At 31.7% G+C, this 26,051-nt stretch overlaps 1 protein-coding gene across 1 annotated transcript in view; it reads right to left on the bottom strand.

Annotated features, from left to right (window-relative positions):
• Smp_194610 (serine/threonine kinase) overlaps positions 1 to 25,510 on the bottom strand; it is a gene marked incomplete at both ends in the record, with an annotated part of 31,841 nt that extends 6,331 nt beyond the window's left edge. The window contains 4 exons of the mRNA XM_018799520.1: positions 1,080 to 1,199; positions 3,649 to 3,753; positions 6,523 to 6,681; positions 25,311 to 25,510. Coding sequence (XP_018646580.1) covers positions 1,080 to 1,199; positions 3,649 to 3,753; positions 6,523 to 6,681; positions 25,311 to 25,510 — 584 coding nt within the window. The remainder of the gene's footprint in view (positions 1 to 1,079; positions 1,200 to 3,648; positions 3,754 to 6,522; positions 6,682 to 25,310) is intronic.
• Between the last annotated feature and the right edge of the window lie 541 nt (positions 25,511 to 26,051).

The raw sequence follows: 26,051 nt of genomic DNA, 5'->3' as shown, positions 1-26,051 counted from the left end.
AAAGTCAGTGGAAATTATTTTTGTTTAGTATTCAACTTTTCATAAGAAAGTTATCAAAATAAATAAAACTTAGACTCTATGAGAAATAATAAAACCATCCGTTGCTTAATAAGTAAACAATAAATTTGACTGAAACAATAAACCTTAAACGTTAAGCAAATTCAGATTTTTATTTAGTCTCCATAAAACTGTGAATGTTGATGGTCGTTGTTTTTTTTTGTTGAGCGAATGTAACGGCCTACAGCAGAAATAAATCGTTCTATTGAATGTTTTAAAAAATAGACTAAAAAAACAAAATAAATTCATTGAAGAAGGAAATAATGTTTTTGTAGTGCAACATAAATTGCCTTCAGGCATGGAAACTAGATGTAATTGGTTTTTTGCATTATAAGAAGCATGTAGATGATACAAGAAGATACTTAATTAAATCTTGAAATTCTAAAAATCACAGCATATTTTGATGTTTGTTATTAAAGAAAACACATTTTTTTCGAAAGAAAATTAAACGAAACATAAACTTCATTAGAAACATGAAACTGATTGATTTAAATTTTGAAGATTTAGGTTAAAGTCGTGTCGTTTGATGAACTTCGAGTGATATATGAAAGTAAAATAAGAACGAAGTGTTTATTACCCTTTTTCAATCATGACTATTTTTGTTTTTGATGTGTGCATTAATAAAACAAATTTTTGATAGATATATAAACGTTTCATTTTTTGGATTTTCACTTCACTAGAACGCTAAGTATGCTACTTATTGGCCGATGATTAATTCTAACTCTTTATTGTTGACTGACCAAACCCATAACTATATTTTACATCCGCTTTTTCAGAAAACTTGATCTTTTCGACCACATCACATATTGGATCATTACAATAAGTGATAATGCATGAGTTTTCTTACCCTAATAGATAGATATTTTGATTATTGTGTATCTGAAATCTATATTTGCGATCGACTATCATTCAACTTATTATCCTGGTTTACACTAATCGACCAAAAAGGTTACATATCCGGGAATGGGTTATTATTTGTAAAATGAAAATAAACAGATCCTAAATAAATAGATATAACTTACCCAACCAACATTTCATAAATAATAATTCCTGTGGTCCACCAATCAGCTGCATGATTGTGACCTTTACCCTGCAGAATTTCAGGTGCCAAGTATTCAGGTGTACCACAAAGAGAATAAGTCCTAAAAATAGACGAAACGTCATAGGAAATAACGTATTAGCCGATGATATCATTTTATGTAGTTCCAACTAATAACTATGAATTAAACTCCTATAGTAACATACTCAGTAGAGTTTTCATTTGTGGTAATTTTAAATGTTTAGATGAATTGTTTGTTATCCGAACCAGTAACCCACATATTTCTATGCTCTTTCATTTAAGATTTATATCGTTTACACAGGTTTTCCAAATTCAAAACACTTACTAATTATTGACCATAAAACTAAATGTTCTTGAGGTAGTGCATCAATAAAAAAGTGTATTTTAGTAAATAATTGTTTGTCATTGAAATAACTACCTGACTTGTACATGTATATTAAGACTTCTTTACGTACATTGTTTTGAAAAAATGATTTTATTAACGTTTTTTGTAGAACAGGACGTTATCCAATTCTTATGAGTATGAAAAAGGCTTTCCCTTGCGTGGTTGAATTGTCTTTCGAGTCACAGATACTAAATTTATTTAGATTCCTCACTATCAAACGTACTTCCAGTTACAAATGGTGTCACACAAGGTAGAGTTTTATGACTTCATGTTTCATTACTCATTTTGTATGTTCCTTGTGGTTCATGTCCTTGGAAATATTTGATTAAGATAATTTATGATTCATGTCCGTACAAATAAATTATGTTTACCTCTAGCATTAACTTTTCCTTCAATATCTACCTGATCATCCCTGTGAATTGATGTTGGATTTTTTCAACCATTTTCTGATATTATTATTGCATTACAAACGTTTGATGTAATGAATACGAACTAAATTTGGAAGTTTAGTGTAAATTTTATTAAATTGTAGATGATTTACTAAATCTCTTAACTTTAGTCGTGTATTGTAAGCAAAGATGGATAGTGGCTAGCAGTGGAATCTAGGATGCGCGTTTCGTCCTATTTGGGGCTCGTCGGCTGCATGTACCTGCATCTCAGAGTTGATGTTCGCCCTGGGACTTGAACCTAGTACCATTCGCTTCAAACGCCATCGCGTTATCCACTTGGCCACTGAGTCCTAATAGCCGCTTGCTTGCGCAATGGGGTAAAGAAATTCACTTAGTATTGTTTGTTTGAATCTTCCCATTGCTTATAATGCTTGTGAATTAAGTCTATATCAAGGCAATACGCACAGTATGTACATATGCCAATAAGAGACTGACCAGTTGCAGTCCTAAACATCATTGGGAAGATTCAAGCAAACAATACTAAGTGAATTTGGTCGTGTATGTTTCGAATGTAAAACTTATTATCATTATGGTTATTATTCTAACAATCCAAAACATGTTTATCACAACCACAAATACTATAACCTTTCTGTGTAACAGTTTACAACAATGAAAGTATAGTTACGTAGTTAATTTTTAAATCATAAGAATATGAGCTATAAGTAACATTTATTTCAGTTGAAAAAGTTTAATAATTAGATTTATTATGTATAGTTCAAATCACGAGTCAATTGAAGCTAGACCACCGTGGAAAACCTAGAAGCACTAGACGGCCGTTTCGTCCTATTGTGGGACTCCTCAGCAGTGCGCATCCACGATTTGATTTAGTTAGAAAATACTTTCAACCATAGTTTAAGACAATCAAGTTTTTAAAAAGATGATAATGTTCATTTGCATGATTTTGTTTTAGATCAAAACTCATCGCTTTCTGTAGTTGAAGTTTTTATTAGCAAATTGAAATTTTATAAAATCTTGATTAGTCGAAATGATTACGACAAATTTTCTTCCTCCACGACAACATACTTGCACAACACGTAGTTTTAAAATTTTATTGTTTATTTTATGATTAATAAAATAAAAGACATACTGGAACTCATTTAACGCTCTATGAACAAATTAATAAGATTTTTAGTCACAAGTTTTTCAATCATAAAATGTCAAGATTATAGACTCATAAAAGTCATGTTCACTGAGAGATGTAATGCAAATGAGTTAATCTTTTTCCAATCTAATAATTTGCAATATTAACGAATGTGTCACAGAAGTAGTTAAAAGTAATGACTATATGAGTGAATAGATCATACTTTTCTACTTTGGACATACGATAAAGTGATTACATATAACCCATCTGCCATAATAACAAGTTAGCAGTGGGGTCAATGGGAAATTCCCAATATCTGGACAAACCATCACTAACTGATAACTTATTAACCATACTGTAGCAAATCAATTACACCGACTGAACGTATGTTGAAAAATCTTACCGTAAATTTGTTGCAAAGAATATTAGATAAAATCGGAAGAAACTAATAGCCATTACTAACATAGACCTTTTAGCTTTCTGCCTTATAAAGTGAAGTTATTACTTGTAATAATGCCTTAGTTTGGTCGGACATGTTAAATAACAAATTAGTGTATTATTTATACATTAGTATAAGTTTTCATTTTACAAGTTTACAGAAGCATCATCAACTAACCGGTCTTTAACATGCTTTGCGAATCCAAAATCAGTCATCTTCAAATGACCTGAATAATCCAAAAGTAAATTTTCCGGTTTTAAATCTCTATACACGATATTCAAACTGAAAACAACAGAAGAAGAAAGGGGTGGAAACGTTTTTATAAATAGCTTAGTTCATATATGTTAAATCCGTGATTTAGTATATTTCTTATAAGAAAACAACTAAAAAGACAATTTTTCAAGTAGGATTTTGACTGAGTTTCATAACAAACTGTTTAATAAAAAAACCCAAGAATTTGGCAATTCCGTCAGTTTACGATTATCTGTTAGTTCCTGATATCATTTATGCAAAAGGTATTATATAATACACCATATAATCGTTTTACGTTTGATATAGAGATTAATAGTATACTTTAATTGACTGCTAGATATTCATACAGCGATTTCATCATCTATTAGATTATAAAAGTAATCACTTATCATGTATCATTTCTTCTTCATGGTGTATATTACTGTGACTAAAATATACTCTAAATCCTATAGGAAAACGAAATGAAATTAACAGGCTACGTAATCATAAATAATTTTAGCCGACTTGAATGATACATCATAATATATGACTGATAAAAACACTTCATTTTGAATGTTCATAAACATTTTATTTTAGACCCACTAATACCACCATGATAATGGTTTGTTAAGATATAAAAATTCATTACTCTATCCATTTCATTGTTAGTTTTACGTTATGACTAGATTACTGAGGTAGAAACTACAAAACTGGTTACCACTTTAGCTAGTTAATTGTAAATTAGATGAAAATATGGGAATTGTAGAACAGAAAAGAATGGGAAAACAAATCTCTTAGTGATAAAAAATTATTTTCCCACTACATATCGGTAAAACTAATAAAATTATTGGTATAATTAACATATTAATATTAGTTTTTCATTTCAACTTTTTCTTTAACGTATCACAAATGGGAAATAGTTATTCTGTAACAAAAAATATGATCTGATTTTTATCTTATAAGGATGTAAATGCGGTTAATGTTCATAGTCTTATAAATTTTAATAAAAGGGTAGAACATCGAGTTATATATATATATATATATATATATATATATATATATATATATATATATATCCAAATAATCTGTGGAAGTTATCACTAGTTCGCTAATAATGACTAGGAGTGAATAAAATACAAATAAATTGAATGAAAATCTCATCGAAAGAAGATGCGGCGTGCATTGATTCTACATTATTGATAAACTGAAATCATTATTACTATTTAATTTACTATTAAATTTCGTGGTTGTAGATATTTTTTTAGAAAGAAGACATCAGTATCTGAATGTTCACCACCATTCAATAACCATAATAAAGCTAAATTTCATCGAAGCATCATCGTTATACTTCATAGATTATTTTTCCTAAGATTAAATATACATTGAATATAATTTTCCTAATTAATTTTATCATCAACTGGCTTTCCCCATCCATAGCTAAACTTATTAACCATGTTAAGTAATCCTTTTGTTCCCCATCATGCTCTTTGTAATTTGATAAATGACCATATAAAATGAATCTTTTCAAGAAACTAACTCAAAGAAAAGCAAATAATAAAAGACTTTTGTATCAAATTGTTCTGTTAGTATGATAATGGATTCGTTAAAATTCGTATATGTTCTTATTTTATTTAACATAACAAAAATGTTAATGAGCGGGTCAGCGAGCAAATCCATAAGGAATTGCAATTCACTACACGTTTGTAATGTCTCATGGCATGCTTAGTAACCAATATTTCCGTAAATGTACATATACATAAATCCTTGAAAATCCCTTCAATATCAAGTGCAAAGACTTCTAATACGGTTATATTTTATGTATACACTAGAAGCTTGATGATGATTCCATACGTTTACTGCTTATTTCATCTAGTTATTTAAAATAAAAGACTTTTGAACACTTCAGTTGAAAGAAACTGTATACTGAAGACTGTCTTCACATGCTGAGAAGTTTCATATCAGGACAAAACAGCTGTTCAATGCTCTGTAGTTTTCACTGACTGTCTATTAAAGGGCGATCTCTGTTGTGAACTATTTTCAAATTAATTTTCAATAAAAAACTACTTTCTCAGTATGGGGTTGTGGAGATTGTTGGGTTTTTGTTTAAGACCACGAACTGATTTATGATCTCAATCAAAAACTACACTTTGCAGAGTTCAGAACAACAGATATCAACAGACTTGGATTTTGTAGCCTAACCTAACTAATGAATAAAGTAAAAAGCAAACTAGAAATAATTACTAGGACAGGCTAATTCAAGACAGACTGGAAATAGATAGTAAAAATCTATTCCATAACTACCAAACAGTCGTTTCTAGTAGACGAAGTATAATCGAAGATGAAAGATTATGTATTTCGTTCCTTTGTTGGTCTTTTTTTGTTTGAAGTTCAGAGTCCTCAAATAAAGGTTTCAAAGCCACTTTACTCAAGTCTAAACTAACAGTGTGAACAATAACTGGTAAATGGTTGAATGTGGTTAACAGAAAATCTTGAATTTAGATTTTGTGGTAGTTAATATTTCACCAAAACAAGTCTCAATGTTCAAGGAAAAGAAGTTCAATTTATGATTTAACTCTGTGTTACTCAGCAGCACTGTATAACATATTATTTAGTCATTACTGATGGTCGACTGTTGTCATTTAAATTGTTATTTATCATTCAGTGGTTATCTTTCATTACAATGGATTTTTTACATTATACAGTTAGATTTAGTCAACAGAAAATCCTAAATTTGGTTTCTTGATACTCAACATAATATATCTGCGATAGTTTCATCAAAAAGGTTTTAATTTGAAATGCTGCTAACAAACAGTAACTAACCTGTGTAAATATTTCAGTGCCAAAATAATTTCACTCGCATAAAATCGTGTAGTTTCGGATGAGAAATGGCCCACTTCTCGAAGATATTTGAACAGTTCACCACCACATACATATTCAAATAACATGTATAAAAATTTCGCGTCGTGTCCAGTCCAATATCTTGAAAGAAAAATACACGCATCAAAATAAAGTTTTTCATTACTTAACTTAGTTAATCATGATAGGTTGTTAAAGGAATTAAGAATTAAGGACTGATGCAATAATTGTTGAATTCGGCAACTAAGTTATGAATAAAATACATTAAATAAATATTACAAAGTTGAATTATATATATACGTTTAGTCTCATTTGTTTCTCGGAATGATTATGATAAGACACGTTATGATGATTTGAGCGTGACAGTGGCTATATGTACTGCATACGTCACAATCAGGTTATAAAGAATAAACATCATTACAATGAAATACAAATAATTACATCTTCCGTTTTTACACATAATAATCTCACATTTTATGAGTATTCACTATTTTGTTGCTAAATACTTGAAAAATATCTTGAAATGAATAGAATTGAAATAACTCATAGTGTCATCGAATAAGAGAGAATTCAGCGAAATGTTTTTTTCGACGAATGTATAGCTTAAGTAACTGGTTTCGTCGAAAAGAAAATTTTCTTTGCTGAATTCTCTCTTTTTCTTTTATTGTGGGACACATTGAAAATAAAAGATCAAAAATCTATATGTTTTATACTAAGATGAGTGATATCCCACTTATTAAAGTCTCCACACGGCATTTTATTTAGTTATATTCAGTGTATTTATCAACTCTTATGACCGAAATTGTAAATAGTTAGCTAAGATACCATATCTCTAAAGTTTTAGAAACAATTTAAAATGAATACAGTTTAAAATCATGAATCAATGTTTCCTACTAATCTCAGCTTACAGAAAATAATCTGTTTTTCTATTTGCTAGTTTTTTTAATGGTATTTTGATGAATTTAGTATTAACAAAACTTCGAAATTTGAACAATATGAAAGGCCGCTGAACAGTTCTACACTTGTATAGTAATTCGAAAAAGAAATTATTACAATTGTTTTGTTGAATATCATTGTTAGTTGGTCAAATGACATATTTTATCATTCAAAATAAACTTTTATAATAAGGTAAAAGAAACTTCATATCAAAAGTAGTAGTTCATTTTATCATAAAGACTGATACGAATAGACCGTATTTCTAATCTCTTCTTACTATTACGAAAGAATGTAATAAACGCTATTATATTTGTTACTTCTCAAAAACTTAGTTTTTATTCAGACTTTCAAGATCCCTGTCGCCAGTTGTTATATCGTGTGCGTGCATACGTGTACCCTGTTTGATATATGAAGTGATGATGCCCGCCAGTCAGAGAGGAGTGAATTATTGATAGGAACAATGATATACAAAAGCCATATGAGCAGTCTTGAGTACTTATCAGTCCTGCTTTCTGCCTAGCCCAGCCAGTTAAATCCAAAACACCAATAACAGCCTCTGCAATATAAATCATTATTCTCACACATACTGCCTTTATATACCAAACAAACTGACCACATCGTACCATAAAATAGGAAGCAACATTTGTACAAAATTCAGCCAAATGTGGCTGTGAATAGGGGGAACAGTAATTAATGAACTAGGGATAACTCAAGAATGGTAAATCGTATAATAATAGTCTATAGATCAAAATAAAGCTTATAATAAGAGGAACATGAATGGGAATAGTTAAGTTACTTAACAGTTATTTAATAGGAAATACACATATCACATTGGTTCATAAATAGTTCTCAAAGTTACCATTCAGAAATCCGCACGGGATATAACAGAAACTTTATGTTAACATACAGTGAATAAAATAATATAAAGAGCTATCAACAAGTGTATCTTCTAATATCCTAATTGAAACTTGGAATGCTTCAACATTAAACTGGAAAAAAAAATTAATGTTGTCAAAAAAATTTGTTTGTTGAACAAGGTTCTCTAAATAGTTATCAATATCAAAAGTTATTCACAGTGTTTTTAAACTCTAATAAATGAAGTTCCAGTGAATACTTTAAAGGTATGCATATGCTTAAACAGTAATTCATAAGAATAAACACTTTTTTAATTCATTAATAGTTTTAGAAAATAACTTAAATTATTGAATTACTCCTTCACACAATTCTTTAAACAAATTGCACTTTTAATTTAAAAAAAACTGTACTCATAGAATTCATTGTATTCGTTAAGTCATATCACAACGTTTGTTATTTTATCAGTAGTATAATTTATGACTGAAAAATAACCTTTTTTTAAAAAATGAATTATGTTGTTTTATGCAAATTAATAGAAATCAGGTTCATTGAATAAATTTTAGAATTTTATGAATATTGTCAATAAACCCTTTTGCCATTATGTGTCGCACATTTACATTAGGTATCATATGAAAATAAAATGTCAAATAGTAAGACGTGTTTTCAAAAAATGACCTGAAAGTTTTCGATAATAATTTCACGATTACTAACATTGATAAGAAAGTTACTTAAACTGTAAATAAATAATGCCGTGGTGTGCATGCTACTTATGTCTGTTCACATAAGTAGTATGTAACATCAATTGGAAGTGGAAAACCTGGCAGCAAAAGTTTAAGAAGATCAAGTTGAAAAGAATAGATATAGAGAGGAATTGTGAACTGGAAGAATGATACTGAATGTGAAAGACAAATGATTAAAATTTTCAAATGAAGTATTCAGTGTACGGTTCTCATATTTTACAAAGATAATTCCGTGTTAAACAGTAAATTATTTGTCCCCACCTATATACTGGGTCATAATAGTGCCATTCTGTGATAACTGAAGTTTCTTCATTTTGCACTACTTTTGTAGTCGATGAAGTAATAATAATAATAATCATTTGATAACTGATTCATATTAGAAGTGGAATACTGGTCATAATGATTTATTAAACTTTGGGGTGTCTTTTCGACAACCAGTTCACAAATCTTAACATGACTTCACTCCTTCTGAACTACTCCAGTGGGATAATTTATTGACCTCATTATCCTGAAATCATTGAACTTTCAAATTATTTACATAAAGCGCTTTTGAAATTTATTCAATATAAATTTGGAATAATAACAGCTAGTGAGCAGCAGGAGAGTATACATTTCGAAATTGAGAAATATAACATAACATTGTATAATAGTGACATTATATCGTTCACTGAATGAAGGTGAAAAGTGGGACTGATGAATTTGAGATCAGCAGTTTAAGGATATCATACCGTTTTCAGGAATTAAAAATCGTGAGTTCCACTAGTTTAGTCATCAGTTTTAGCTATTGCAGTTTCTCAAGCTTAAATCAAACAATTTGTCAGTTCCCCGAGGGTTCAGATACTTCTTTACACTTTTTTTAGTTCATAGTGAAAACTAAATTTAGTTTTTATCAAACATATCTTTATTTTATAACGAAAGAAGTTGATTTCAAAGATAATTTTGCAAATACTGATACATCTGAAAAGCTATAGAATTTAAGAACTTATTGAGTATAATAATAAAAGACTGCCTACATATTCGTTTCGAAATTAGACACAAGAACAAAAACTCATGTATTTAATAGGATTCACTAATTAATCCATTTCTAAATGAGAATTATTCTGATAATTGGTTGATAAAAGAAGACTATAGCTAGACAGTACATAATAAAAACTACATACCAACACACAAAATTCACTTTACTTAGTTCAATCAAAATTTCCTGGTTTTAATGTACAAAAATTTAAAACTCACTTCATAGTGGAAAAACTATGAATTTCTTAGTTATATTATATTTTTATCACTATACAAAATAAAAATCTATCTCCATCAAAATGCATGATAAAGTTGACCCATAATACAGAAATTTATGTTTCACTATTAAATAAATGCGTGATTAGACTAGGTCAATAATTATTTCTATAGTGAGATATTATATTGTTTTTACCATTATGTTGACAAATGGTTTTTACCATGTGATAATGCCTTGGTACGACTGAGAATGGGGAGGGCCCACCCTCTCTCTCTAAATGCTCTCACACGGACACGCGTATACAGCCTCTGTCAGGGAAGTTCTACTCACTGCCTTCTTGTGGTGGGGGTGTTGTTTACGAAATTGAGAGGAAGAAAAGCGAATGTCCAGCGCTTTAACCGGGTTGGTGGAGACGGAAAATCCACCTAGTGGAGATGGAAAACCCTAATTCCAAACCAATAGTGCACATGAGCTCCAGTATCCTGAAGAAACAAATGGCGTATGAACCAATAGTTTGTCACCAGCTACCATGGGACTGCATTTCCTCACGATGCTCCACTGCCTTGTGGATGAGACCTTTAGGTCAAAGGCTCGGGGTGTGGTCCCCTAAGAAAACTACCTGCTTCGGTCTGGCCACCCGGGCAGTATGATAGCCCTCACACAATTAAATGAAATGATAATATTTTGTGTGGCGCATATATATCTTGTGTCCCCTTGTACAAATAATTGTGTTCAAATGAATAAATAAATAAAACTAATCAACGTATTATTATGAAACAGTTAATAATTATATACTCTTTATATTTACTATTTCATTTAAGAGTATCACTTTTGTTTTCAACATTATTTCATCCATCACAATGGTCCGTTTTACATTCACATATTTATAATTAAAAACGAAAAACAAAACTCTTGAAATTTTTTGAATATTTTGTACCGTTTTTCAATGTTTATAACAGACTATAATAAACGAGTAATTTTGCACAATAATAAAGCCTTCTGTATAGATAGCAGAAGTTATTATTTTTTATTTCATAGTTGAAATCATGAGTCAATTGAAGCTAAACCGCCATGGAAAACCTGGAAGCACTGGACGGCCGTTTCGTCCTACTATGGCACTCCTCAGCAGTGCGCAGCTACGATCCCGCATCGTGAGGTTCGACTCATGATTTCAACTATGAAAATACTGAAATCTCCACAAAACCCCTTCTGGTCTATTATTTTTTTACCAAAAACATATCTTCTGTGTTTTAACCCAATCATAGATTAATGACGATTAAACTAACATCATTTTAAATTAATAATTAACATTCGACTGTTATATTAGCACTAAATGCAAGTGCGGAATTATTCATGGCATATGACAATTGAAAAGTAGTAATAATAATTATTTCAAGCTACTTATTATTTCTTCACCTTAGTTCCTTCAGGTAAATTAAACTATGAAATTAAATCAGTTATCAAGTAAAATTATATAGATTCGTGTCACATAGTCACATGTCTTATATTATTAAATTTTGGAATCAATATCCATCATAGAAGATAGTAAGTGTATATCTGTGACAGCATGATATCACTACATTAAAAGTAATTTCATTTCATACGTTTTATGATTTTCTTAAAACTAGCCTTTTCAAGCCTTAGGATTAATTGCTTAATATAGATTCTAAATCACATGAAGTTTTATTTTCAAGAATCGGTAATACTGATTATTCCGGTTGCTTCTACCAGATTTTGAATGATGAACATTTTCGAAATATAATTTCTTTTGAAGACTCATGGAACTGAAAGAAGTTAAATAGACAATGACAACGTGAAGTTTTTAAACTTCCAATGATATGAATTCGTAAATATTGCATTTAAAAAGAACTCACTTTTCGATTCTTTCAATCAAGATGAGTGTATTGTTTATTTTAAATGGTGAAACCTAACGTGAGAAATTAATCTCGCGATACCACTCATTATAATGTTTTAGATCATTACTTTGTACAACTATTAAGAAATAGTCACTTAAAACTGGAAAAAACACACCTTCTCCTGACTATGCGTTTATGTATAAATATTTATATATCTACCAATTTTATTGTTGACTAAAGACTAGTTAAGGATTAACTTGAAGACAAGAAATCCATATCATCAGAATTTTAATCATGCGACGTCGAGAGGGAAATGGAAAAATAATACACACCTATGTACTTGGTTCTAAAATGTACCGTTTATGTTTAAGCGGAGAGACTATAATTTATTGACGAACCGACGAAATTAACGATAGCATATCTTGGGTTTGTCACGAGATTCACTTATCTATGGAGTTAAATAACCTTTCGGCATCATAACTGATGTCGTTTGCTGATGTGAACTCTAACTCCAATTCCATATCGTAACTTATAACTCTGAATTCTATTCCTATTTCCTCACCCTAATTCATAACCTTTCAACCCTAAAAAGTAGATGAATCTCCTCAAAGTTACTTTATCATCCCTCTCAAGTTGTTTATAATTAATAATCTCACCATACGTGCCAGTAATACTACACTGTAGTTACAACCACATTAGAAAGAACAGCCTTCGAGAAAAGTAGTACGTAGTCTTGTTTCGTTCCACTACTAATACTACTAGATGTTTAGCTAATTGACTGGGTGCATGTTACTTACTCTGACCAATGTAAGTAGTATATAGAAGCAATTAGAAGTGAAATCCACGCTATCAGAAGATTGAAATGAAGAGAACATGAAGGAAAACAGAGGGTAATCGAGATAGCGACATCATTAAAGGAATAATGGAGTACGTAAAGGATAACACAAAGAAGATATGCAAATGATGTATTGAATGTGAGGTTTTCATATGTTATGAAGTCACTGTGTAATTTTGCATAAAACAATAAAATGGTTTACCTTCTACAATACAATATCTTTAAAGCTTCTTTTTGAAAAAAAGTAATTATCTTAAATTCCAGTTCAAACATAGAATGAATATTCAAGAGTAAATTACATGTGCTAATCACATTTGCATGATCAATATTAATTAATGTGTCTTTAATTTCTCAAATTTCAATGTAATTAGATATGAATTTATTTCAAGTATTAAATACTTATGTACATAAACAACTGTAAAGCTTTATTTAAATAAGCAAGAGTTAAACAAAATCATCCTTTAATGTGAAGTAGGGACCATTACGAAACTATTCAAGTGTAAATTATATCCTACCTAGATTAGTGTAATTACCATTAAATTTCAATTGTTTAAAACAAAGTTGAAATGTACATTTTCAAAATGTTTTGATGTTTTACTTTTATTTAAATTCAATACTTTTTTAACTTTGACTTTAAGTTGATAACAAAACTAATTTTTCATTCAGAGGGGGTTTTGTGGAGAATTTAGTATTTTCACAGTTGAAATCATGAGTCAATTGAAGCTAGACCACCATCGAAAACCTGGAAGCACTGGACAGCCGTTTCGTCCTATTACGGGACTCCTCAACAGTGCGCATCCACGATCCCGCACTCGCGAGATTCGAACCCAAGACCTACCAGTCTCGAGCCAGAGCCCTTAACCGATAGACCACTGAGCCGACATCCAACGGTGCTAATGTCTAACCTCAACCAATCCACGATTTTGAGCGACCGTTCACCAATTGTCTTCAGTGAGTTGGTTAATAATTAATTATTGTTAGTTGGAACGTTATTTGTATATTTTTTTTGTTAAGAAATTTCACTGTCATGAGCATATTTTTAATCAAGAATAGTGATAGATAAATTTAAAAATCCATCTACTGTTCAAAGTTACGCAACCATCATTAATTTGTTTGAAATTTAAAACCACCCCGACTATGATTACAGATAATTACAAAATATACGACTCTGATTTTCCAATGATTACCATAGTTATGTTATTTCATTTATACGATAATGTAATCATAAACCTGGTGGACATAGATGGATCAGCACTAGAGGCTAAGGTTTCTAACAGTCGCAACAAGAAAATATAGATTTACATGGATATATCAATATATGTTTCAGATGACGCTATTATTCTTTATTTTACTAAACTAATAAGTATAAGAAAATGTCAGATACCATATATACCTACTAATAAAGAATCAAAGTTAGTAAATTGTGTAGTCAACGATCTAAATCCCTCATTTATCAATATACCTATTATACCTCTAGAATAAGTGGTCAGTCTCATGACTTAAGAACTTTTCCTGAAGCTCTTCTACGGTTATCACCGTTCCCAATCCTGGATAAAGGAAGAGGGTTGGGCATGAGGTTATCAACCCCATTACGTCAAGAACAATTTGGCTAAAAAAAAATACTAACTAGAAAAATCATTAAGCAATTTGATTTTTCTTCTGGGATTCGAAAGATCTTTACTTAGAAGAGCTATGAACCCTAGCAATGAAAGCCAAGATTATTCGGAAGCCACGAGATCGATCCTCATTCTTACAATCAGAGCAACAGTTAACACAGAATGTCTATACAATGTGAGAAACATGAAAGACGAATAGCTGCGGAAATGGGAAGATACAACATAGCGGTTCACAAAATCAGTGAATTTAATTAGGCACAAGCTGGACAGAAAAGATGAGCTTCAATAGAGATGCTGTTGAACTCTATTCATGACGAAGAAAATGATTTGCACACTCAAGAAGTTGTTTCGAAGCTGTCCAAACAAGCAAGAAATGCACTAATAGGATGGAAATCTCATGCATCCAGAATCATTAAAGCGTCCTTCGAAACAAGGAAGGAGGGAATCATAATGAACATTATCCCGTTCTATGCACCCTACAATGACACGAATGACGACCATGAAAATCATTTTTACGAGGGTCTGGAATCGACCGTAGCGAAGTGCCCGGGAAAGAACCTAACCATCCTGATGAGAGACCTAAATGCCAAGGTCAGAATGGACAACGCCAGGTATGAAGATATCATGTAACGACATGGAATGGGAGAAAGGAACGAAAATAATGAACGATTCGCATTTAAGTAAAATGGTTATAGATAGAACAATGTTCTCCCACAAACGCATACACACAGCTACATGTGTCTCATCAGCTCACACTACAAAGAATCAGATCGATCATATTTGCGCCACTAAATTTTTCAGAAGGACAATAGAAGACGTGATAACAAAGAGAGGAGTTGACATAGTTTCAGATCACCACCATCTGGTGTTTGCCAACATGAAACTGAAACTAGGAAAGCATTAGACAACTGGACAAACAGCATTACAAAGGTTCAATATAGACCTCCTTCGACATACTGACAAACTCAATGAACCCAAGATAATTCTCAAGAGCAGGCTAGAAACCTTCCAAGATCTACTGAAAGAGGAAGAAACAACTATGGAGGACAAATGGATAAGAAATCAAAGAAGCACTAACTTCAATGTGTCAGGAGGTTCTGGGCCACAAGAAACATGACCATAAGTAACGGATCTCTATTAAAACCCTGAACAGAATTTGAAAGACAGAGGACAAGAAGAGAGCAATTACCAATTGCCATACAAGAACAGAGGAGGTCAAAGCACAACCTGAATACCCAGAAGCGAAGAAGCAAGTGAAGAGGAGTATTAGGGCTAACAAGCAGAAATATGTGGAAGACCTAGCAACAACAGCGAAAAATCTGTAATAGAAGGAAATATGAGAAAACTACAGGGGGCGAAGAAGGCAAACCAATCACTGAGACTCAATAACAGACGAACAAATGGGTGGAATACTCCGAGGAACTCTTGAATAGACCAGCTCCATTGCGCATACTGGACATCAACGCAGCACCTACAGACCTTCCTATGGATGTCACTCCACCAACGATCAAAGAAATCAGGATTATTCAGTGGGGAAACACTAGGACCAGACAACATACCTGATGAATCAATGAACTGTCAACCAACATCTAAGTCAGAATGTTCGTGTCAAAACTAAAGACAATTCTATGATACCGAGCTTAAACTTAGAGAACTACTACAACCATTATCATATAAGTAAAGGTATTTATAGACAGTTATCTAAACGAAATACTCCCGAATCTTTTGGCCAGGTAACATCGGCGAAAACCTACTCAGGCAGAGTGCGAACCAGCTTCCAGATTAAGAGGATCTTAGGAAAGGGCGTCAAGGGGGGATATGTCACATTTTACGGAAGTTATCAAACTTCATCATAAAGTAAGCCTTAACTTGGAATTCTGAAGGCAAAAGTAAAAGAGGAAGACAAAAAACATATTGCATTGGGAATTGGAGGCAGATATTAAAAAAATGAACAGCACTTGGTAACATCTGGAAAGGTGAGTCTATGACAGAGATGTTTGGAGAATCCCGAACGGTAGCCTTTGTTCTACGAGGAGTAACAAATGTAATTAATTAATTCAGTGAGTTATGACTTAAAAAATCTGATGGACAGTCCTCTGAGATTTGATTTTTAAGATATTATATTCAGGATTTAATAGAGAACATCAATATTCGACTGATGAACACTAACGAATTCCGTCCAGATCATAATCAATTTATGTTTTAAATGTTATGATGTTAATGGCTCTGTCAAATGCGTCACATTTTCTTAATGTACTCTCAATCCACGTCAGATATTTACTCACATAGACAAATTGAAATTTTTTAATACCTTTTTTTATTCTACCTCACTGTTACCATGTCTAGCAGAAGTTCACTATCATTATTAGTGTAATTATTATCATCCTGAAAAATAAGTATATATATTTCCGATTATACAACTTTGAAAACGAGTTCGCTGAAAAGAGAACTCTTCGCTGAATCATTCTTTTTTTATTTAATATTCAACATTCTCCTTCACTTCTGTCAGTACCTCACAGTTAGTTAAATAATTTACTCTTATTTTTTTATTTTCTATTTATATTAGAATATAATTATCTATAAAAGATGGAAATAATCTATTTACATGCAGTAAGAAGATAAGCAAAATCTCTGGACGGAATTCGTTATTTTTTAAATCCATTACATGATTGAGTTATTTCAGTGATTTCCAATTCAATTTCATCTACTGCATCTGTACGATCATATTTGTATTATTTTATATAGTTAAGATCATGAATCAGTTGAAGCTAGACCACCATGGAAAACCTGGAAACACTGGACGGCCGTTTCGTCCTATTGTGGGACTCCTCAGCAGTGCGCATCCACGATCCCGCACGCGAGCGAGATTCGAACCCAGGATCTACCAGTCTCGCGCCAGATCACTTAACCGATAGACCACTGAACCGGCCGTCATCCAACGGTGTTAATGTCTAACCTCAACCAATCCACGAAATTGCGCGACCAACTTCCATTGTACTGAGGTAGATACCTGTCTCTACCTGACATGGATTAGCTCCACTGGCCACATTTTCTCCAGGAATAACCTCATGAAGCCAGCCACTAGTGAGCATATGATCATTATCACAAGGGGGTTTTTGTGGAGATTCCAGTAATTTTATATAGTTAAGATCATGAGTCAGTTGAAGGTAGACCACATTTTGTATGTTAGTATACTTAATAACGATGAGTAAAATTTTATAGACAGAAGTTCATTATTATGGATAAGATAGAATAAAATCTACATCGTTAGAGCGACTGGAAAATTTTGAATATATAAGAGACACAAATGCAAAATGAAAGATCGTTGTGTGATGTTTAATTAGGTAAATAAAGATCTTTATAAATGAAAACATGATATGATTAAAGGTAAAGTACTAATGAAAATGAACTTAATGGATTCTATTGAAAAACATTGAATGTAGTGAGTTAAGAAAAATATGACAGAATGTAACTTCGAAATGAATAAGGAGGAAAATATCAGGTCACTCAAAACTGGAAGAAAATATAGAAATATAAAGATAATTAAGTTAATCACATGATAATTGAAGGTAAACATTGTTCCGAAATACACAATAACCTCGATGTTTCATATCATTTTACGTTTATTATATACATATAGACGCATATACAAAGCTTGTTCATTGCATCCATTATTCTTATATTAATATGATTCTACCATTTTTGAAAATTAAACTGCCGAGATAAAATAAAGTTTAAATTTCTTAAACAGAAAATTTGCAATATTGTACGATCACATATCACTCCGCCTGTAGCCCCTCCTGGGGGCTACTGCCGGTCCCGAACCCGGATAAAGGAGGAGGGTTGGGCATGGGGTTGACGACCCCATCCCGTAGAAAATCAACTCGCTAAAAAAACGCTAACCAGGAAATTATTCAAACTATCACATTTACAGTCTGTCAGAAACCAAAATTTATAAGGTTTCGCTGTGAAATCTCTACACATTTAGTTGGTATAATGTAGATTAAATTGATTTAGTGGAAACGTTTGTTCAAATATTATTACCAGTATCATTTCCTTTTTTTCAACGACGTTTTTGAAATACCTGATTACATTAGAAAAAACAACCTGATAAATATTTCAGTATAATTTATTTGATTAAAATCAATAACTGAATACATCTTTGATCATAAAACACCCCCCTCTTTTTCCATATCAAATAAATATATTTTATGAGTCAAATTTTTTTATTTCATTCTTTTAGACATTGTTTAAATAAATAAATAGTGTCAAATTACCGACTTTTAATAAGTCAATAATTTAAATTATTTTACTATTCAGTGTTTTTAAAACTGAATTACGACAAAATATATAACAGAAAAGATATTATCTACGTAACTATGAACATAGACTTGTTATATAAATGAGTTTTTTTAATAAATAACTTTTTAACTAAATAAAATATACTATTTATTTTATATAGTTGAGATCATGAGTCAATTGTAGTTAGACCACCATGGAAAACCTAGAAGCACTGGATGGCCGTTTCGTCCTATTGTGAGACTCCCCAGCAGTGCACATCCACGATCCCGCACGCGAGCGAGATTCGAACCCAGGACCTAACAGTCTCGCGCCGGAGCACTTAACCGATAGACCACTGAGCCGGCACCCAATAGTGTTGTGTCTAACTCCAATCAACCCACGAAATTGAGTAACCATTCACCAATTTCTTCAGCGAGTTGATATCTCCCAACAGACCTGGTTGAACTCCCCTGGTTACTGCTTCTCACTAGAACTCGAGGAAATACTTTATGGAGCCAGTCACTAGTGAGCACCGTTAGATACCGGCTCAGTGACCCGTCGGCAGGAGACTGATAGGTCCTAGGTTCAAATCTCTCGAGGCGGGATCGTGGATGCGCACTGCTGAGGAGTCCCACACATGGACGAAACGGCCGTCCAGTGCTTCCCGGTTTTCCATGGTGGTCTAGCATTAATTGACTGATGATCTCAACTATTTAAAATTACTAAAATCTCCACTAAACCCCCTTCTGATACTATTTATTATTCACAAATTGTTATTGTAATAATTCTGAAGAATTTTCATTACAATAATAAAACAACTACTAATTTTAGTTAGTACTATAACTTTAAAATATTAAGAAAGTGAATATTTCAAAATGTTAGCCTTGGAAAGCTATTCTTATTGTAAATAATATTTTATTTAATCAAACAAGAAAATTAAATTTTTGAATTTATTCAATATTGTAATAGTGAATACAGATATTCTTTCATAGACCTAAAAATGGTGCAACTGCGTAACAGTAAAATTAATTTAAAGTTATTCTATGATTATTTTAACTCTTTCATTATACAATTAAACCCCATAGAGACTAGTAATCAATATTTAATCCTCTACTTTTAAAACAAGCTATAATCATTTGAATAAAAATAAAAAATATATTTTAAATAAAATTTCACAATATGCAGCATTTCAAAATTGGCATCAACAAAATTAGGACGTAACTTTTAGTCCATCTTAAGCTGTAATAAACAAAATCATTTTTTTCTCATGGGCATTAATTTAATTTCTTTTCCAGACATTTAATAAATGATCATTGGCTACTATAAGAGTTATAAGAAACATTTATATTTTCGATATTTTCAACTGATTTTAATAAAACTAATGTAGGACAATGGACACCTTGATTTACCTTTGGTTAGATTATTTAAATGTTAATCTACTACTCTATTTCAATAAAAAGACTATAATAGATTTGGGAATTATAAACAATCATTCTGATTGATGTACAATCAGTAAATTATTGTTTGTTTTTCTTTCATTTGTTGAAGATATTGTTAGTAAAAATTAATCTAATCATAATAAATTGTGACTTTCAGTTTCTTAATTTTATAGGTTGTAAAACACCCTTATCCTTATGCCTGTCACCCCTCGTGGAGGAGCACAGGCCACTCACCAGCACTCTCCATGCAACCCTGTCCTGGACAATCCTTCCCAGCTCTTACCAGTTATTATTCATCCTTTTCATATCTGCTTCTATTTCCCGACTTAATGTGTTCTTTGGCCTTCTTCTTTTCCGCTTCCCTTCACAATTCCAAGTTAGCGCTTACCTCGTGATGCAGTTTGGTGATTTCTTTAATGTACGTCCTATCCACTTCCAATGTCTTTTCTTAATTTCCTCTTCACCTGGAATCTGATTTGTTTTCTCCCACAGAAGGTTGCTGCTGATAGTATTCTGCCAGCGAATGTTGAGTATTTTGCGTAAACAACTCTTTGTAAATACTTGTACCTTCTCTTGACGATGGTTGTAGTTCTCCACGTTTCAGCTTCGTACAGTAGGACTGTCTTCAAGTTCGTATTGAAGATTGAGATTTCGATGTTGGTTGACAGTTGTTTCGAGTTCCATATGTTCTCCAATTATAGAAATGTGGTACTTGTTTTGCCGATCCTCGCCTTTACATCTGCATCAGATCCTCCTTTTTTATCAATGATGCTTCCCAGATACGTGAAAGATTCCACATCTTCCAGAGTTTCGTCATCAAGTGTGATTGGGTTAGTGTTCGCCGTGTTATATTTGAGAATCTTGCCTTTTCCTTTGTGTATGTTGAGGCCTATTGATGCAGAAACTGCTGCCACATTAGTTGTCTTCATCTGCATTTGTTCATATGCATGGAATAGAAGGGCTAGGTCATCTACGAAGTCCAAACTGTCTAATTGATTCTGAGATGTCCATTGTATTCCGTGCTTCCCCTCAGATGTCGGGATCTTCATAATCCAGTCAATCACCAGAAGAAAGAGGAAGGGAAAGAGTAGACAGCCTTGTCTGAATCCAGTCCTAACTTGGAATGCATCTGTCAGCTGTCCCCCCTGTACGACTTTGAACTGTAGTCCGTCGTATGAGTTCTGGATAATGTTGACAATCTTCTGAGGAACTCCATAATGTCGAAGAAGTTTCAGATTTAAAAAGCATTTAATAAAATACATATAAGAATCAATAAAATAAATAAAACAATAACCAAAATAGCTTGAGATTTCCCCCATGAAGAAATATTTACCAGATCATAAATTTTTGGTCATTAATACATCGTTCATTAAATTAAAAGGTAAAATGCTAATAAAATTCAAGGAATAGTAAGTATCCAATGATTTATCACATTTTCATTTTCTGATTAGTTTTATGAAATGAACTTACAACTATATCACCATAGATTATTCCATCGGATAAACTAGTTAAAAACATCGTATTCTAGCTTTCCTGTCTCTTAGATCTTAACGAATCATAATCCCGTTAAGTGTCAAGGTCAAAGCTACTAGTAATCTAAATACCTTTCTAAACTAGTTCAAATCAATAATAACTATCTAAATGATACTTTATATCTCGTTTTCTGTTTTATTCTTAATGACCTGAAAATATTCTTTCATTTGGAACTGTGAATAATCTTCCGTAGTTTTTGTTTTAAAACAAAGAAATATGTAATCTACGGATATATCAGAATAATATTGATTTCATAAGCATAAAATTTTTCACTTATTATTAGCGTTCGAAGAATAAATTGGATTGTTTCAACTTTTACATGCATATAAGAAAAAGTGGTATGAGTAGTTCATTGCATATAAAGTTATGACCATTTTAATTTGGTTAGAGAAGTTTTTCATCTACTTAAGCAATTGTCACACTGTACTAAAGTATTTTCTTAGTTTCAAATTAAATATCAGTTGTCGTTGGGTGTATAAAGCTAATCAGAAGGCATGTTTAGTTAAAGATTTCATGAATTGAATATATTCGTGGGAAAAAACAGGAAACTCAAGGCAATTCAATGATTTCAACTTAACTCCCTTATGATTATAACTGATAATCATCACTGAGTATCTATAGTAGCTATTTTTGATTGCAACAATTATGCTCTGGAGTTTACATTATGCTAGGACATACCAGACTCTACTGCTAATTGATTGTTTGAGACTAATTATTATCAAATATGGTGTTAAACCTCTTATCTTGATATCGTATTGTAATTTCAATTAAGGTTTAGACAATGTAACGTTGACTGATTTGAGTTGACCTATATACGTACGGAACAAGAAATTCAATTGTAGCGTTGAATATGCATACGTTGGTGTCTAAAATGACTATAAATACCTTATCTGAGATATCAGGTGTTTTGACAAAGATATTCTTTGTGATGAGGATGTTGACTGTTGACTCTAACATAAGTATAATTACTAAGATAATTTTGCATGATTTTTGACTGATAACTTGTAATAAAGTTTCTGTTTCATGATTTTTTTAATACTATCAGACATTAGTTCTTTAATTCGTTAAATTTTAATCCACATAATGCTTGTTATGTAATAATAGTCAGTGTATCAAGTAGATGCTCAATTTGATAAAGTTAATTTACAGTCATAATTTGACCACAATTAATGTCGTAACTGACTGAAAAATAATATCTGTTCAAATAAGAAATGTAGTTAGCAAAAATCACTTCAGTGTAAAATGTTTGTGCTCCGTCATCGTCTAATCAAAATGTGAAACCTGTGATGGATGCCACTATTAAAGTGAACCGTTTTACACTAACTAAAAATATCATCCATTACGTTTTAAACAAAACGGTCATTTCTAAACCACAGTTACATATATGTTACTTTCTTTTTGTTAATTATTTAATCGGAATTTTCCAGTTTACTCATTTTTCTCTTGTCATGGAATAATGTGAAGCAAAAATTAATGACATTACCGTTTAAAGCAATATAAACTACAGCATATGTTCCGTGGACTGCTAATAAACATCTCGGAAATTGTAACTTCATTTTCATAATAAACAAGGAACGATTAAAAAAACTGATACATGATGGTAAACTTAACAAACAACATAAAAGGTTAATATAATGTCCGAAACTAGAAAGAACACATTAAAACATAAAATTCAACCTGTGATAATGTGCTTTTTCATTGGAAATATCAATCTATTTATGCTTCCAAAATACTTGACATTTAATTCATCTGTAGTGTTGCATTTGATATTTTATTTCTTTACTGTGTTAGCGCAATTTCGTTTGACTTATCTATTTAAGTAATATTTATATATGGAAGAGATTATTCTTTGTAACAAACTTGTCTGAATTTAAATATCTCCTGAATAAGATATGCTTTTAATGCATGTTATTAATTGTTGTATCCCGAATAGAATTGCAAATGGTAACTTTTGAGGGCTATTTATGGGCTAATGTAATATGTATATTTCCTATTGTATAATTGTTAAGTAACTTAACTATTCCTATTCATGTTCCTCTTATTATAAGTTTTATTTTGATCTATAGACTATTATTATACGATTTCCCATTCATGAATTATCCCCAGTCCATTGATTACTGTTCCCCCTATTCACAGCCACATTTGGCCAAATCTTGTACAAATGTTATTTTCTATTTCATGGTATGATGTGGTCAGTTTGTTTGGTATATAAACCCAGTATGTTTGAGAATAATGACTCACATTGCAGAGGCTGTTATTGGTGTTCTGGACTTAACTGGCTGGGCTAGGCAGATAGCAGGACTGATAAGTACTCAAGACTGCTCATACAATTTTGTGTATCATTGCTCCGATCGATAATTCTCTCTTCTCTAATTGGGCGGTCATATCACTCATATATTAAAGAGGGCATGCACGCACCCAATCGATATAACATTAATGTTTACCACGATTTTATTTTATATGAATCGAGTAATCTCACTGTGAAAACAAAGTTTATTTTGCTTTGATTTTCAATAGACAGATTACCTTTCCACTTAAGTGACTGAAGTAGTACCCAACTTCGTCTAAGATGAAAAGAAAGCATGAATTACTTATTACTAGAAATTCGTAATCAGCAAAACGCTTGTTCTGGTCGGAAATACTCCACTTGTTTCACCCTCAGTGGGTACATTTACGCTGATCCAGAGACAACAAAAATGGTGCTTCATTGTCAACTGTTGTGACGTGATGGGAGCTTCTTTTAAGAACTGATTTAGCCCTTTTTATATTATTCTGAATGTCGTACACACAAATATTTATTCTAGATACCTAAGACAAACAGTGATGATAATTATTAACAAATAAATATGGTTGAAATAGATAACATTTGCGAGGGATCAAACCGAACAATTAAACAGTCACTCAACTTATTCATATAATCCTAAGTGTTTAACTACCATGTGTATGACATGAAAACCAAATATACATAAAAAAACACGGGTAAACAGTGTGTTTCTACTACTATGGGAATAAAATCCAAACAAATGATTCCTGTATTCGACCTAGTTTAATGACTAGCATTTCCACTGTGATAATAAAGTTAAGAAACCTATTTTCATACGGCTTTCACAATCAATTTATCTATATGATAAAACTATTCAGCACCGAGAGTCCGTTGAAATGTCTAGAAATTCAGTAAAATATTTAACTTCCCAAAACATTATTTATTTATTGTGCACCAGTTATCGTTTAAATTCTGATTGTCTTTGATAAAAAAATCCCTTTCGAAACCTGTCGGTATTACCTCTTGCATCGGTCTCTTTGTATTCATTCTGTTGGTTTACATAATGTGCTATATATACAGCCTAATAGAAATTTATCGTTTTCACAATGCACCAAATAGCTAACAACTTAATAAAATAACGAGTGACTATATTTTTTAAAAACTTACAGCTTTACAATAAAAGGATGGTTTAATTGCATTAGTATTGACTTTTCGTTTTTGACATGTTCTACTTGTTTCAATCGTACCAATTCTTCTATAACCAATACTTTCAATGCATAGTATTGTTGTGAGCATTTATCATGAACTACAATTACACGACCAAACGTTCCTGTTCCTAAAAAATACATAAAGAAGTTCACATTCATCTCTAGCTACTTCTGAACGTGATAAATTGACATTTGTAATAATGAATTAGCTTTATATGTATTGTACATGTCAACTTTATTATTTTGACTTTCAGTGAGTCTTAACACAATGAAATCTTTTACATAATTAAGCTTACCTCATTGTATAGAGATTCACGCTGAAAACAACCGCGATTATTAACTTGTAATTTTACAAAGATTTTTCACTGAAAACACTACATAATTTAACCATTCGTCTCATCTAGTTCATTTACATACCTTTTTAATGTCAGCAGTAAATCTGTCAATATAATGACAGGTGAACAGAATTGTACACATATGCTGACTCGAAAATGAATACACTAAGTTTTCAATAACCAGCTATTTTAAATAATACTACTACCACAGCATTCAGTAATACCATCTTGAAGCTAAAATGTTGCACGTGTTCTATCTGGAATACAAGTAGGTCTTGTTTTACAACTGTCTCTATCCCTGACAAGTAGGAACAGCAGGAAAATTAATGTTTAAAAACAGTCGCGACGTTTTTCTGTATGTTATA

Source organism: Schistosoma mansoni, assembly GCF_000237925.1.
Source record: "Schistosoma mansoni, WGS project CABG00000000 data, supercontig 0144, strain Puerto Rico, whole genome shotgun sequence".
NCBI classification, from domain to species: Eukaryota; Metazoa; Platyhelminthes; class Trematoda; order Strigeidida; family Schistosomatidae; genus Schistosoma; species Schistosoma mansoni.
This window is presented reverse-complemented; position numbering and strand designations above follow the sequence as displayed.